Source organism: Diabrotica undecimpunctata, chromosome 6 (genome assembly GCF_040954645.1).
Source record: "Diabrotica undecimpunctata isolate CICGRU chromosome 6, icDiaUnde3, whole genome shotgun sequence".
Taxonomy (NCBI): domain Eukaryota; kingdom Metazoa; phylum Arthropoda; class Insecta; order Coleoptera; family Chrysomelidae; genus Diabrotica; species Diabrotica undecimpunctata.
Window position 1 is genome coordinate 153537108 of NC_092808.1, and position 18399 is coordinate 153555506.

Genomic DNA, 18399 nt, shown 5'->3' on the forward strand with positions numbered 1-18399 from the left:
CTGGGAGAGATTGAAAGGATTATTATGTTACCGGCAGACCAGAAGAGAAGACGTGTTTTCGTGTAGTCAATCTGAGTACCAGTGTTTTCGTGTGTTAGTGAAAAAGGTGGAAGCTGAGAGCAGATCAAAATCGAGAAGATTAATACCTCTTTTGAGTCTGCATAGTCCACGAGATATAATTGAGAAAGAAAGGAGAATTTGTGAATAAAGAGTACCGGTCAAAAGAGGCTTGGGCTTGTGTTTTCGGAGGAGTAGTTTGCTGGTATGCGGTTTGGATCGATGCTGAGAACGGGAAAGATTTGATGGTAACCGGACATAATCAATCAAGGAAGGAAATGTGGTTTGATCGAGAGGAGACATCATTGGTGTAAAAAATTAAAGGTCAGTCAAATAATTTGAATGAAAGAAAATTTTAAGATATTCTAAAGATAAAATCAAATATAAGCATACGAACTAAGATTCCAAGTTTCAAAGAGTTATTTTTTTTGTGAATAAATTATATTTTTATATGGTCATTTTTTTTAGTAGATATTATTATAAAACAGATCAATAGATAGTTTGTAATTAAAATTAAATTTAGAGTATAGGAGTTTGTTGGGAAAGATAATTGCCCACAAAAGTTATTTATTAATATTCATCGTATTGCTTATTGAAAATAAATAATAATTTGTGTGCATATTTATGTTGTTTTAATGTTAGTTCCGTTTCCTGTGTCTATCCCGATTATGAGCAACTAGGAGATACTGAACCCACCAGAAGAGATATATAAAGTAAACTGATTAAAGTAAAATTAAAAAGGCACCCTGAGAATTTTTAATAGTAATTGATTTGTATGACTCTGCATAAATTAGTGAATTAATTAATTAAATAATTGGATTAATTAAATTAGTGTTAATTAATAATAAGACATCATAAAGCAGATCACAACAATATATATATATATATATATATATATATATATATATATATATATATGAATGAAGTTTAAGAAATATGTATGTAGGTTAATAAATAAACCGGCTACCAGAAGATTTCTAAACATTTTTTAATACAAGGCCTGGCTGAGATTCGTCGGTCATGGTCGTAAACCGGCCATAAACTGTTTTTAAATTAAAACAAACGTGATAGTAAATTATATTTTAAATGCCTTTAAATTTCTTAATTACTGTTAAAGTATCTTTGTTATTCTCTTTTAATATGAATATCTTAGAAGCGACTATAAATTAAGTCTGCAATAAATGATGCTTGTATTTGTGTACTTCAGGTTTATTACTGAGAAGATTCTACTAATAGTTGTTCTCTTCATTAAATGTACTTTCCGTTTAATGGAGACATTGTTAAAACAGCGAATAAAATATTACAACAAAAACAGAAAAAGTGGAACGGACGACAAGGACAAGCAATACAAAAGGCATGTTACAAGCAAAATTTACAATTTTTAGCATTTTTTACGATTTTAGCGAATCTTTCGGTAGCTCTACTGCTCGATATATTTTTAGTTGAGCGGTGTACCCCTAAAAAAATAACAAATAGCCCCCTGAAAGAGACGCATGATTCAAACAAAGTGGAATCAATTCTATATGCCATTTAAAACAAAAAATCTAATATTTTATTTGTACCAATGGCAGATAATTTGTATATATATATATATTACAGGATCCAACTTGTAAATACAATACATTTTGGAGACGGCTATCGCCGGATTGCCGTTCTCCTCCGCTAATCCTCCCGGTCCAAAGCATGCTCCTCCTCCAAACCTCTCGATTCCATCGCTCTTCTAATTCCTTCAGTCCATGAGCGTCGAGGTCTACCTCTTTTTCTTCTTTCAGGGAGCTTTCATCTGTGAAGTTTTTGGAGCCAACGTTCTTCAGGCATTCTCAATAGGTGTCCAAACAATTTTAAACCTCTTCTTTCTATTCTGTCAATGACCGTTTCTGTAGCATTCATGTTATTTCTTATAGATTCGTTGGTCTTCCTTTCCAACCTTGATGTTCTAGCACTTCTTCTCAAAGAATTCATTTCAACTGCCAACAATCTTCTCTTCAGGTGTGCATTAATTGTCCATACTTCAGAGCCATAACAAGGAACTGATTCAACCATGGTTTGCCCTATTCTTTTTTTGTTCCTTTTGGAAATGTTGCGATCCCACCATAAGGAGGTCAGACATCCTACAATTTTAGGTCCCTGATTAATTCGATGTTTAATTTCGGTTTCTCCCAAGCCGTTATTATTAATGAGTGCACCTAAATATTTAAATTTTTCCATTTGTTTGATTTCCACGTCCTCGTCTATCAACACTTCAAACTTTGCATCTGAATTGATAACTAAATATTATGTTTTCTTGTAACCCCCATTTTACATATTCTCTCTATAGACGCTTTATCATAAATTTTAGATCATAAGAATCTTGAGCTAGGACGACTTGATCGAACAGTACGTCATTTCCTATGGGGATTCCCATTCCCTGGCAGTGGTTTTTCCAATTTTGGAGGGCTGCCTCAATATATAAATTAAACAGTAAGGGTGACATACTGCATCCTTGTCTTAGTCCTTTAGTTACTTTTATTGGCTCTGATAGTCTATTTCCGATTTTTAGATAAATAGTGTTATCCCTCTATACTTCTGTGATTATTCCTAAAAGGTATGGACTAATGCCGAGTTGTTGTAAAGATTGCTACAATTTACGTCTTGGAACTGTATCATACGCCTTTTCTATGTCGATAAAGGCTAGAGTACTTCGGTACCAACCTCTATTCTTTTTCCTAATAATTGTTGGAGTATAAATAAGTTATCAGTGCAAGATTTATCAGGCGTAAATCGCTTTGGTCTTCGATAATTAGATGTTCTACATCATCTTGTATTTTTCCATTTAATATCTTTCAATCTCCCGAAGGTAGGTAGGACACTTAAATCCTCTGTAGCAGTTAGGATCTTTTCGATTACCCTTTTTAAAGATGGACACTTGGTGAGCGGTTTTCCATTCAGATGGTACTGTAATTTGTTGGTAGCATTGATTCATTAGAAAAGTTATTCGTTCTATTAGGAGTGGACCTCCTGCTTTAGTAACTCTACAGCTATATTGCCAGGTCCTAGAGATCGCCCGTTTTTCATTTTAATTAACGCAGTACGGACCTCGTTGTTAGTAGTAATAATGTTACTATTTGTTAGTTTCTCTATATTGTATTCCTCTCCCATATATTCCAATCTGGACTCTTGGAGTAAATTTTTATAGTGACTTTCTCACTTTTCTATAGGAATTAAGTTGCTTAAGGAGTTATGGGTGTTTTTCTTTAGATTAGTGATAGTTTTCTATGGTGATTATTTATCGTTATAAAAATTTATTGCAAAATGAAAAAATATAAATGCTGTATTGCAAATAATGCAAATAAATGTTACATATTTTAATTCTCTCTATATTCAAGTACATTTATAATTCATTTGAATAACACTTCTATCAAAAGTTGTAATCAATAATGTCGTATTTAAGTTAATTAAATATTCATTATGTAATGAGGTACAAATGAAGCCGTATCATTTATAAATAATGATTGATGAATAATTGGACGAATGCCAGAATGTGAATATAATTCGTCCCCCAGGTCGAGTTTTCTGTTATATCGTTAGAAGATGTCAGTAATTTATGAATTTACACTGCTCAAACAAAACCTATAAAAATTAACTCGTTATAAGACGATCTCGTTATGTCAAACAACAATAATACTGTGCATACATATGAATATGTAGTTTTCTAAAACATTAACTTCCTATAGTTAAGCCATTCGAAGCAATAGAAGATGCTAAATATTGTTTGAATCAGCAGTAAAAAATTCAAAACGACTCTTCAACCCCATTTGAAATACATAGGGGGTTAAGGCAGGGAGATGCGCTGGCGTGTCAGCTTTTTAATGTCGCCTTAGAAAAAGTTGTACGCGACGCTAATTTAGATAGCAGGGGAACAATATTTAATAAATCAGTCCAAATTCTAGCATATGCAGACGACGTGGACATTATAACAAGAACCAGGGCGAGAACTGCGGAAATCCTAACCGAGCTAGTAGCAGCAGCAAAACGAATGGGGGTACATATAAATTAAAATAAAACCAAATTCATGGCGACTAACACAAACACAAGAGCTGGAAATGTTGACGCAGATTTAATCATCAATGACCAAAACTTCGAAGCAGTCAAAGAGTTCATATATCTAGGGACATCGGTTAACCCCAATAATAACACATCTGAGGAAATAAAAAGGCGAATAATAATTACAAACACGTGTTATCATGGTATATCCAAGTACGTAGCTAACAAACGCCTGTCTCAAAAAACTCGTATAAGGCTGTATAGAATATTGATAGTCCTCGTTCTCACATATGGATCAGAGGCATGGATGCTAACTAAAACAGATGAATCCGCTCTATCGATTTTTGAAAGAAAGGTGCTACGCAAGATATTCGGAGCGGTCTGTGAGAACGGAATATGGAGGCGTATATATAACTTTGAACTGCAGAATATCTACAAGCATACGTTTGGTGGTAAAGATATTACCACTATAATTAAGCGAAACCACCTGCAGTGGGCAGGACATGTAGCCCAGGTCCCTGAATCGAACATGATAAAAAAGATTCTAACAGCGCAACCAAAAAAAAAAAACTCAAAAAAACAATTTAGAAAGAGCCAATAAAACAAAACAAAGAGAGATAAAATTGGATATAAATCGCCCTTTACAGTTCAAATTCACAGGAATTTAGTTATTTTTAAAATTCATACTCCAATCGCCAGTAAATCCTATAAGTATTTCCAAATTTATCCTATACCTCTAAATAACCTCACAATTATTCCTGACCAACCTTTCCTACTTCTCAGTAGCAAAGAAAATTGCCAGTCAAAAGATGTCGAAATTGAAAATTATTATTATTGTTTAAAGAAGACTTTACAAGAAAATTGCTCAACCATGCCTAAGTAAACTTATACAAAATGGTAAAAATGAATGTGAAAGTACATTTAAAGAAAACCACAATATCAACCATTAATTCCAATCAACTAAACCCTATTCATTTTACAAATTCCCAATTGTCAATAAAAGCACGTGAAAGCCAAACAGGGTCGTACTGATGTGTATCATATGATTTTTAAAAATATTTACTTTTGAAACTGTTAGTGTAAGAATTTCTTGAAATTTAATCATTATATCACAATTAAACTAAATTCTAAAAAATAACACGACCAGTAAATAACTTAACAATAACTATAACATAAATATAACACAATATATTCACTTAAAAATCAACATGATACAATTTGAATTTAAAATGCTGGCAAGTTTGGATCTGTAACAAAAGAATCTGTCTGGCTTAAGGTAATAAGCCAGTAATTCGCCTCTTGACGAATGAGACGGCGAATATCAACACGTGCTCATGTTTATAGATGGGAATTTGGTAAACGAATGTACTTTAGTAGTCATTCCTGTTAATTCAGCAACAATAGAAACCAATTTTAATAAAAATGGTATATATAAAATAGGCAAACCATCAGTCATCACTATCGGAAAATGCCAAATAAGAATCAATAATCAAATCTTTAAAAAAGAAGAGACAATACATGAAGAATACATATTCGACTTACCAAGATTTGAATATAAAGAAAATATAACGAATCTACCCATACTAAAATTGAAAACATTGGATAGCAGCGAAATTAAGAAGATACTGACAATAGCAGAGAATATAGAAATGCCTGAACTAAAAGAAGTCCCAACATATCACAACTGGACCAACTTAAGTCTAATTATTATAATTATACTAATAATTCTTATTTTAGCCATTTTTAAGGTGTTCAATAGTAAATGCAAAGAATATTGTACCAAAAGGAAAACACAGAAGGGAAAAATGGCTTAGAAACAGTAACTCCCTTGTTTTCAGAGCTTAAGGAGGGAGGAATTATATAAACTAACAGATAATTCCATTGGAATCCGCCGACCACAGTCCATCCGATCAGAAGGTATAAATAGACCTGCACTTGTTTATAATAATTAATTAATAATAAGTTAAGCATTTAAGAAGTTAATTGTTAATTGTATTCAGAGCGTTTATTTATAGTTCGGCAACAAATATATTGTATTGTATTTTTGAAAATAAAGTTTATAAAAACGAAGTTTCCACGAAAATAAATTTAATTACTCTCATATATTTTCAACAATTCCTCTGCATCTTTGGGATTATTAGGATCATATTTTTTCGTCATCTTTTCTAAAACAGAAACAAATATTGATTAGTTACCACGATTGCCCAGCGTATATCATACGCAAGAATCAAAGACCTTCAAAATACTCACCAGTATAAATTTCAATACTAGTTATATCTTCTTCTTCATGTGCCTTGTCCGTTCCGAACGTTGGCAATCAACATGGCTATTCTGACTTTGTTTACGGCAGATCTGAATAGTTCAGCAGATGACAATCCGAACCATTGTCGCAAGTTTTGGAGCTACGAGTGTCTTCTCCTCCCTGGACCCCTTCTGCTGTCTATTTTCCCTTGAACGATCAGCTGTAGTACTCTATATTTATTATGTCTCATAACGTGACCCAAGTATTCCAACTTTCTTTTCTTTATACTTATTCCTACCTCTCTCTTTACCTATCCGGCGTAGTACCTCTTCGTTGGTCACGTGCTCAGTCCAGGATATACGTAACATACGTCGGTAAGCCCACATTTCGAAGGCCTCTACTTTTTTCATCTATATTGCGGTCATTGTCCACGCCTCCATTCCATATAACAAAACCGGGAATACATAACATTTCAGAAGTCGAATTTTGAGAGGTAGGGTGAGGCTTTTAGAGGTGAAAATTTGCTTCATGCTAGTGAACGATGCTCTTGCCTTTTCTACTCTTATACGTATTTCCTTCGCTTGATCCCAATTTGAGTTAACTGTTGTTTCCAAGTAGATGTACGAATCCACGTGTCCAATTCTTTCATTGTCTAATATCAGTGGCTGTGGAGGTTGTTGGGTTTTGCTTACTAACATCCATTTGGTTTTTGTGATATTTAGTCTGAGTCCGTATTGTGCACTTGTTTTTTGTATCCTACTCATTATGCAACTCAGTTCCTCCATGCTACTTGCTAGAATCACAGTGTCATCAGCATACCTTATGTTATTAATTATTTCTCCATTTATCTTTATGCCTTCTGTGCTTTCCTCCAGCGCTGTCTTAAATACTTCTTCTGAGTATATATTAAAGAGAATAGGAGAAAAGATACAGCCCTGTCGTACCCCTTTCTTGATCTCAATTTTATTGGTCAATGTGGCCTACTTTCAATTTAGCTGTTTGACTCCAATAGAGACTCGCTATTGTTCGAATGTCTCTGTAGTCGACTCCGATCTTATGGAGAACTTCAATTATCTTTTCGTGCTTTACATTATCGAATGCTTTTGCGTAGTCTATAAAGCATATGTACACGTCTTTGTTCATATCTCTGCAGCGCTGGATGAGTACCTGTAGACTAAAAAGTGCTTCTCTTGTCCCAACAGAATTCCGAAACTCAAACTCTCCAATGTCTCCAATGTTATCCTCGCATTTTTTGCTTATTCTGTTGTAAATAACCTTGGTGTATGCCTTCGAAATGTGGTTAATTAGACTTATCATCTGATGTTGATCACAAGACTTTGCTTTTGATTTTTTCGGTATGGCAACAAAAGTTGACTCTAGCCAGTCTTCAGGAAACTCCCCGCTGTTATAAATATTGTTAAAGAGTCTGACGAGTGAATCTAGAAATTGACTGTTTGTTTCGCACAGCATTTTCAATACTTCCCCGTATACGTTATCGTTGCCTGGTCTTTTGTTATTTTTAAGACCCTTTACTTTAAGACTAGTTATATCACTATTTGATATTTAGAAGCCTTACTAATTGAACAATACAAAATATTTTTCAAAATAAGTCGAAAAGTCCTACAAACTCTCCTAAAATGCAATTCAACTATAATCTAACCTAAGAAAATTTACCACAAAACTAATTACCCTTTACCGCCAAGCGGTTATAAATTTCTAATGTTGTGATAAAGAGTTACCTTATAATATCTACTCTGTACCTAACCTATATTGGGAAAACAACTAATGTTTACTTTTTTTTTGACTAGTAAATGGCGAGATATGTAGCAGTGTGTCGCGTATTACATAAAATACGTTGTTCATTAATGGGTTAAACCCAACAATAATAATTAAGGACGCAATTAAATCGATATATAAGATCATTGTAGGACGATTCCAGGTGCTATATTAATTTTTTGAAGCGGTGTATCTAAAGATTGACATAAAGACCCTCATTAAATTTTAACAAGTATTTCAGATGTATTTATAATCTGAATCACGTCATAATTTAACAACTGCCTTGACAAAGCAAGGGAAAGTTGTATAAGCTTTTTTGTGTACAAACCGTAATGAGATGAGATTGGCGTTGTAACAAAAAAATCTAAACCTAAAACGCTCTAGTTGATTAGTCTGTAGTAGGTCGTTTGACTTACCACATATTATGCAAAAAATTTTTTTAGTTAAACAGTTTTCAATTTCTCGTAAACTATAATTCCACTATTTGGAAGAGGGATTTCATCATTTAAAGGCCGAGAAGTGGGAAAAGACGTATGACAATCCAGTGGCGTACTCACTTTTATTTCAACGTTAATTTAAAATTTAAAATTTTAAATATTATTTGTTCGAAATAGGCCACAATATAAATTTATTTACAGGTTTTTACTGACGTTTAGATCTCTATATCCAAAGACCGTTTTTAAAGATATAAACGATAGTTACATTTATTTTATTTGTTTATTATTATATATTTATATAATATTATTTAAATATTCTTATATTATTTATTTTCTGTTTTTTTTCTAACTTTAAAAACTGTATCTGGAATAGAGATCGAAACGTCAGTAAATTAACCATGTAAATAGATATATTATGGCTTATTTTTAAAATTCTCCTTAAAAATACATAATTCCACAAGCAAAAAGCTATAAAAAATAAATATATCTATCATTTATATATTTGAAAACGTCAGTAAATTAAACATTTGAATATATTTTGTGGCTTATTCCCTACATTCCCCTAAAAATACAGAATGCTATAATTGATGGATTCGACTGTTACTTGATGGAAATTCATTTTATGTAACAATAAAACACTGAAAACTTTGTTTTCAAAACTTCTACAAAATTTATTATAAAATCTTATCACTACAGCTGTTTCGGCAGAGGCTTTTCTCAAGTGATCTATTTTTGGTATGCATTTACACTTTATAGTCTTTAACGAAACCACTTTATAGTCTTTAACCAACTTGAGACAAACAGTTCTCCCCTCCTCAATCTATTTGGTTAAATACTATAATGTGTAAATGTATACCAAAAATAGATCACTTGAGAAAGTTACTCTGCCGAAATATCTTTAGTGATAAGATTTTATAATAAATTTTGTGGAAGCTTCGAAAACAAAGTTTTCAGTGTTTTATTGTTACAAAAAGCTATAAAAAACAAATAAATTTGCAGAAAGCTTATTGATGCTACCCGGCTGTAGCGGAAGTTACGATAAAACGTCTATTGATGTGACCTGACCAGGTTCTAATTTTGTTAAGATTCTCTTAAACCAGCGCTCAAATAGTTCGGAAGTCATTTCTTCTCATGATAATCTCCTGTTTTTCTTGACTCATATTGAAGCAAACCATCATCAAGGAAGCCTGTATCACTTGCTATATGGATAATGATTAAACGTCGTCCCTTGCCTGATGGAGCTTTTAATCCTGTAAAGCAGCCTTCTGTAAATGCTTCGCGTTTACTTTTGACATTTAAATCTTGCCAACCTTTTTCAACTGTATGACCTTCGTTAATTCAAGTTTCATCAAAATAATATGTTTTCCGTTCAATGCTGCGAAGTGTGCGTATTTCTTTAAAATATTTTCTTCTTCACACACTAATTTCTTTTTTTTTCTAATAACACACTTTTTCTGTTTTTACACATCGAAAGTTCATTTCGCGCATAGTTCTGATTAATACTCTACGAGATATCTTGGGTAAAAAGTAATTGTTTTCGTGTCCTTGAAAAGTTCTTTTAGTTTTGGAATTTTACTCCGAAAATAAAATGTCTTGTCTCGTCATCCAAAACAATGTTTTTTCTACCTATACTTTTACGTTTTACTTGCTTTTTATTTTCCGATGTATTTTTAGGCACATGATAAATACAGCTAATGGATACTTTTGTTAAACTGCTACAAATATCGACCGCTTGGCTAATATATGATGCCATTTTTCTGCATCATGCAGTTCAATTCCTTCATATCGTATCACTACCTTCTCTTCTGACGTTAACATTTTGCTGTCTTCTCTTGGAACAACTCGGTTGTTCGTCCATTATATTTTAATAATCTCAGAATATAATTAAAAATTTACTATAAAACGACAAACTCCAGTAACACTAGGATTATCACCACAAACTTCAACCGCAAAAAATATAATCACCAAAGGCAACAGAAGCACTCCCGCCAGCACCACCTATGTAAATGAACGTTTCTTGCTTCGGCAGGTGCGGTGGTATTAGCGCTACGACGCTTTACAAATTCCTAACTTGCGAAGTTTTTGAAACGGAATGGGAATGAAATGTAACATATCAATTTTTATTTTATAAACTTAAATATGTAACAAAACTGAACATGTAAATAAAATTAATTTCAATACAATTTTGTGCTCAATTTTTACTATTGAAAAAACTCATTTTTTTGGAATTTTTATGTCGGTAATAATCGCTGCGTCGAAGAATTCAGGTTTGTATGACCATAACTGCTACTTGTGAACAAGAATAATTGAATACTTAATTGAATAATGTTTAATCGGTTAATGCTTAAACAAAATACATAATTATAATTAATCTAAACCCACATATACAGCAGTAGCGGCAACATAGAGCTTTTCTTTAAAGAAAAACCATTTTCTTTGAATTCAGAGAATCCCCTGTATATAATCTTTGTTTGTAACAACTTGCGATAATACTGCCCAGGAGGGTGTTAAAAACTTGTTTGTTATCTTTATATATAAATAAACGCTGAAACAATGGACAATCTTTTGAGATTAGGAAATTGGTAATTCCCGACACGCGCTCATCCATTCTTTAAATTTAAAAGAAAGTGAGAGGAAAGAAAATGTTTGCTGATTAAAAAGGAACACTCCGTGTGGAGAGGGGCTTTAAGCTGAGGCATTAAGGGTACTTATTCTGCAATTAATCACTTGCTGAATAGGGTTGTTTTTTTGTTTCAGGAGGGACATTCCAGAAGAGAAATGGTATGAAGGAGCCAGATCACTTTAGCGAAACGGTGAGTAATGATTGTTTCTACTTTTTAAGTGCCAGTTCAATGGTGAAGTAGTTGATTTAAAAAGGCCTTTTGGATTTGTCGATGTTTACGAGGAAGCTACGTTTAGTTTTCGATATAAATATCTCAAAAACAGACAATTCAATTTGTTTAAAGTGTGTGATAAAATACATTACTGAATAAATCGATGTAAGACACACATCCAATAAACTATAGTAGCTGGTAGTTCAGCTTGAGCTGGAATTAAAACATAAAAATTAGTATACATTGGTGATCAAATTTATTGATATTATGAGGCAATTGGGCTGATTGTAAGGTGTCAACTTCAATTAACAAAGAACTAGATGGTTAGTAGTAATTTCGGATATATCTATGAATTCCAAGCAAATACACAGCTTATACGTTCCAAATGCCATTGAACCTCTAAATATCACACGAACAGGTTGAATTTTGCCGTGAATATCAATTTTAGGACGCCAAAAATTATGCAAAAAAGTTAACAACTTTTACCCTCGGGCTTTCTCCTAAAAATCGATTTACCAAGAATCTTTACGCCATAGAAAAAAATATTTCAAATAAAAAATGTAGCTAAGATAATTTTGATGAAAAATGTTTATTAGCATTTTTTGTGTAGAATGAACCATTCTCTCAGAAACAACGCTTGAAGCAATCGAGTATTTTTAAAGGGCATATAAGGCAATTTTCAATAAAATTTGTATCATCTAGACGGTAAAAATTCGATATCTTTCGATCCAAGTGTCCTATTGACAAAAATCAAGATGCGCTTTAAACGTAAAGAGCGCAGCTTTTGTTCGCCCGTTTTGTATTCTGCCGCAAATACTCTGAGTTTTATAGGCGTTAAATAAATAAACGTGGCGTGATTTTTGCCAATTTTTATGATTCTCATGAGATGATTACAATTTATCCCTTTTATTAACCGGCCACTGTTTGAGTTTCAATAACTAGAGCCTAATCTTAATAGTAGAGTAAATAGACTGGCAAAAGGCTTCTAGAATAGATTTTCGTGGGCACTTTGTTGCTAAAATGTAAAACCCATTTTTTTTGGTTTCTAATATTTTTGTAATGCAAAATCACTTGGTCGTCCAAAAATCGTAGTAGGAGGGGAGTGGTGGGGAGCCTTACAAAAAAAAATGCAATTTTTTTTTTCATCATTTTTCGGATGAACAATATCCGAAAATTCATTCCTCAAATTTGCATACCTATCCGGACATTAGAAATATTCTTTTTTTATTTATAAAAATACGTTAAACCATTGTTGTATACGGAGCGCCTTCATACAAAATCACTTACCCTGAAAACCCATATTTTTAAAATCGTTTACCTCGCTCTACCTCGAAAAATATTGGGTTTAGCAAAAAATTACTTCCTATAAACGTTATAGACCAAACATCAGAGAACATGTGGGTTTTTTTTTAAATGTTGATTGGATAATTAGTTTAAAAAAAAATTAAATAAATCGAATGTCATGTCACGACGGACAGTGGCGAACGCAGAGATGCGAGGGAGGGCGAGCTTCCTATGCCATAGTCAACCGCAAATCGACTCTACTGATGGTGATGTTGTTACGGTCGTTTTTACCTCGAGACGCTGTTGTGTTATATGGTTGTATATATTCTAGCGCAACAAGTGTATTGTTTTGCATATGTGCATTCTTTTTCATAAGCTTTGTTTTTAGCGCGAAATCCACTAAGATTATTATAAGTGAGACATAATAAAGTTCTTACGTGTTAATTATATTAACAGTGATTAATTAAACTTATTGGTAAGTTAACAATATTTAGTACTTACTTATTATTACAGTTAGTATTTTTTTTTGTATCCATCTAGAAATGGATTTAACGAACAGCAGCAGCTCTGACAGCGAACTTGAGTCAAAAATCAGATTAAGGCATGTTTCTTTCCATAAATCTGATGCCGAACAAGACGTTTTTATTCAAAATGTGTGTCTTATTTGTTTGGAAGGAGGAAGGCTGGATAACTCTCAAGAAAGATCAAAAAAAACTTTTATTGAATGCACCAGCGAACGTATGAAAAATTGTCATGAGAATAAATACATGCGGCATATATTCTCAAAGTTTGATGATCTAAAAAATCAAGATTTTTTGAAAATTGCACAAAAACTGTTATAACTCTTATACGAGCTCAAAGAACATTGTCTCGTACAAGTCAAAAAATACTAAACTGCCATTTGATTTTCGTAGAGACGATATTTTTCAAAAACGGCCCTTGAACAGCCCTTTAATTTACAAAAGTGCATCTTTTGTCAAAAGCACTCACCGAATCAAAAACTATGCCAAGTTATGACTAATATATGCAAGAAAAAATAACCACGACGAATCTGACACTTTTAGTTTCGGGGCATCGGAGCAACACATTCTAGTCAAAATGTGCCAAACTATCCGAAGCGAGATAAACAAGATGTCAACTGAGTCCGATTTAAAAAAGAATGATTGTTAGAGACTACAAAAAGTCTATTCCTGAAAGCTTGTATTCTCTTGTTAATCTTATTGTCCGCAATGAAAGCGATAATAAAAAGAAAATTGAAACTGTAAGCATTTTCCAAGACATTATTTTTGCCTGTTCGAATGGAAAAATAAAAACTCCAAAGCATATTGGGCTAGGACTTTTAGTTCACCAGGAAACAAGGTCGAAAAAACTCATTGAAGCAATACACGCTTGCGGTCATTCAATTTCATACATCGGTACTCTTAGAGTGCGTAACAGCATCGCCCAAGAAGAAATTCAACTTTACTTGGAGAATAATCATGTGACCATACCGAGACAATTGGTACCCAATCGATTCGTTCAATTTGCTGCTGACAACATTGACATTTTGGAAGAGACTTTGGACAAAACACCTACTTTTCACGGAACCCAAATTGCTGCCTTCCAGAGAGAACCATTTAATGAAAATATACCTGGACAATTTAAATTTTTGCCGTATAATCAGAAGCTGGTAATACCGAATGATTTTCATTCCCTTCACAAAATTTATTTTGACAAATCAAATGGAAAAGTACAATCTGAGGAAAATAAACTGAGCTTTATAGAAAAGGGTCAGAATCTTAATAATAACATAAGATATCGTAACATGGCATGGTGCATTTGCAAAATGGGGGACTCTGTTAGAGATGAAACCGTTATCCCACAGTGGTCAGGATTTCATAAACGGACTGTAGAGGATAAATCACATGTAACGACCTATGGCTACTTACCTGTGCTACTCCATGTCTCGTCAGAATATGATACCGTTTGGACTGTTATCATAAAGTGCAATGAAATTGCTAAGAAGCTAAATAACAGATACACCGTACTGACGTTTGATCAAGCGATCTATTATAAAGCTAAAGAGCTCCAATGGTCCCAGTCAGAAGACACAAAAAACGTAGTCATTCGTCTAGGTGGATTTCACATGGTTATGAACTTCCTCAAAATAATTGGTCAGTTCATGACAGATTCTGGACTTGCTGATGTATGGTTGGACAGTGGTCTCTATGCTCAGTCCACAATTGATGGTATTTTATCTGGCAAAAAATACAATAAAGCTATACGAGCCCATAAGTTGACGTACGAAGCTCTGTCAAGATTATTAATAAATCTTTATAAGAAGTGGCTTTTAGAGTGTGGCACTTCTTCTGTACATTATATTAACTAAATTCATCTTTGTACATCGGAAATCATCGATACTTTCAGGAGAAAAGAAGACGTTATGCAACTCTCCGATAAAATCTCAACTTTAACTTTTGACAGAGTTTCCAGAATTCATTGCAGCTCAAACTGCCACAGGCAAATACTGGAATGCATACTTGGAAATGGTAGATATTCTATTAGAATTTGCCATTTTAGATATGTAAATCCCAGCTTTTGAAATTTAACCACTTTACTACGTCCTTAGTAAGCTTTATAATAATAACAATAATCTGTAAGAACATTTTTGGGGATACGGGATACTCCTACATACCAAGTCACCTAGGGCTCGATAACACGATAGAGTCCCACCAGAGCTCAATCCTTTTAATATCGTAAGTATCTGAAATGAGTGAATTTTCCCCTTTAAGGGAGTGCGAGCCGTATGGCTAAATCTGGATAATATTAATAATTTAATAATAATAAGTATACAACCTTAAAGATATACAACAATACCTATTATGATAATATAAATACTACTATCACTTAACAAATACAGTATTTTAAAACTGTTAATAATCTGACAACAAAACGAGCCAAAGAAGTCACTATTTACGCTAGAAGAGTATTCATCCTCCTTAAAATCAGCATCACAATGAAAAAACGACCATAACAACATCGCCATCAGTAGAGTCGATTTGCGGTTGACTATGGCATAGGAATCTCGCCCTTCCTCGCATCTCTGCGTTCAGCACTGTCCGTCGTGACATGCCGTTCGATTTATTTAATTTTTTCTTAAACTAATTATCCAATCAAAATTCTAAAAAAACCAGCATGTTCTCTGATTTTTGGCCTATAACGTTTATAAAAAGCAATTTTTTGCTAAACCCAATATTTTTCGAGGTAGAGCGAGGTAAACGATTTTAAAAATATGGGTTTTCAGGGCAAGTGATTTTGTATGAAGGCGCTCCGTATACAAAATAATAGTATGACGTATTTTTAAAAATAAAAAAAAAAATATTTCTAATGTCCTGATGGGTATGCAAATTTGACGAATGAATTTTCGGATACTGAACATTCGAAAAACGATGAAAAAAAAAATTTTTTTTTGTAAGGCTCCCCACCGCTCCCCTCCCACTGCGATTTTTGGACGACCAAGTGATTTTGTCTTACAAAAATATTAGAAACAAAAAAAAATGGGTTTTACATTTTAGCAACAAAGTTCCCACGGGATAGCACCTTAGGATCCTATTTAAACTATACTATAAAAAACGCTGAATTTAAACTATTATATTAAAAACGATCTAAAACATTTAAAACTGATTTTTTTCAATTACACTAGTACGTTTTTTAAAACTACTAATTTTTTTTATTCATTTTGCTTTAACTACCCAGGATTATTAGCATAAGAAAATACAAAAAGTGATAAAGACATACTTAGGCATATACAAAATATCAATTACATAATAAGGTATACAATATATATTTTAATTATTGATGTATTGTGTTAAACTTTATTAAAAAGGTTTATAATAGATTTCAAGACTAAGAGAATAGAAGTCAGCTACGTATTTAGATTCTCCTAGAAGTTCTTTTAATGTTTTTGTAATGTGGTGATATAGTCTTTCCACTGAGTATAATGAACATTCAATCAAAATGTAGTTCACTGTTACTTTACATTCACAAACAAAACACACTGGTTCCTCTTCTCTCTTCAACAAGTATTCATGTATTGTAGAAGTCTGTCCTAATCTGATACGTGTTATTAGGACTTGATGTTGTTGCTTTGAAGGCCAGAAGTTCCATGGAAGGACGAAATATTTTATTTCTATCAATTTAGTGGTGCTTCTATTCAATTGGTTTTGCCAAATATCGTGCAATTTTGCTTTTAAGTAAGGTTTTAAATGCAAATGCACCGTTAGATTTTCCACTGATGCGGCTGTACTGGTTACTGCGGAAGTAGCTAGACTATCTGCCTTTTCGTTACCATCTATCCACGTGTGCTGGTACCTAGAGGAACTCTACTGTCAAATTGTTTTGGTATATACGGTATAAAATTAACTTAATCTGCTGTAATGTTGGATGAGAGGGATAAATCTGAGAAATAGATGTCAGGCAACTAAGTGAATCAGTTATTATAAGAGATTTGGGAAGTTTTTTTTCTAGAATAAAGGTTAGGTTAGGTTAGGTCTTAATTATGGCAAATAGTTCTGCTGTAAAAATACTTTCTCAGTTCCTCTTCTCTCTTCAACAAGTATTCATGTGTTGTAGAAGTCTGTCCTAATCTGATACGTGTTATTAGGACTTGATGTTGTCGCTTTGAAGGCCAGAAGTTCCATGGAAGGACGAAAGATTTTATTTCTATCAATTTAGTGGCGCTTCTATTCCATTGGTTTTGCCAAAAATCGTGCAATTTTGATTTTAAGTAACGTTTTAAATCTAAATGCACCGTTAAATTTTCCACTGATGCGGCTGTACTGGTTACTGCGGACGTAGCTAGACTATCTGCCTTTTCGTTACCATCTATCCACGTGTGATGGTACCTAGAGGAACTCTACCGTCAAATTGTTTTGGTATATACGGTATACAATTAACTTAATCTACTGTAACGTTGGATGAGAAGGATAAACCTGAGAAATAGATGTCAGACAACTAAGTGAATCAGATATTTTATAAGAGATTTGGGAAGTTTTTTTTTTCCAGAATAAAGGTTAGGGTCTTAATTATGGCAAATAGTTCTGCTGTAAAAATACTTTTTCAGAAGACAATTTATAAATTTATTAGAGTTGGAAAATCTGCTCCCCAATTTTTATGTGATACAGATTTCATAATATTTAGTCCAGCTTAGCACGATAGTCTTAGCGAGTGTACAGTCCATCTAATTTACAAACCGTTGCACGTCATCGGCGTCATAGCCCGTGACGTCACATGATACCAACACGAAATATTTAGGCGGTAGGTGTGTTCGTTTTTAGAATCACTTTGCCGAGTACACTGGCATTACAGCCACTAGACATATTTTATTATATACGCGTAGAACTAATATTTAAAGATTTCTATTAATGTTAACTTAAAGAAATAGACAACAATATGTTTAATTTAATTTGTATAAATGCATTATAAAGCGTTTTTATGTAGAACATTTGTTCGGAACACACTGTAACTGTAATCGAACGAAGGTGAAATTTTGGCATAAATTGGTAACACTTATTTGACAGTTGCGGTGTTGACACTTTTTGTACTTTATTATTTTAAATTTTAAAGTGAATACCTCTTGTTTTATATTTTTACCTATTTAATAAAATCTGTTCTTTTTAGAACAAAATTAGTGTGTTTTATTTCAAAAATGTCACGTAAGAATTTAAATAGTCGTTGTAAAGAGTATAATAATAATTATGTGACCTAT

General features: G+C 33.0%; 1 protein-coding gene across 2 annotated transcripts in view; it reads left to right on the forward strand.

Annotated features, from left to right (window-relative positions):
* ASPP (Ankyrin-repeat, SH3-domain, and Proline-rich-region containing Protein) overlaps nucleotides 1–18399 on the forward strand; it is a 594470-nt gene that overhangs the window by 14050 nt on the left and 562021 nt on the right. For both annotated transcript variants that reach the window (XM_072535838.1, XM_072535839.1), the window contains exon 2: nucleotides 11293–11348. In XM_072535838.1, coding sequence (XP_072391939.1) covers nucleotides 11319–11348 — 30 coding nt within the window. In that variant the 5' untranslated portion in view covers nucleotides 11293–11318. The remainder of the gene's footprint in view (nucleotides 1–11292; nucleotides 11349–18399) is intronic.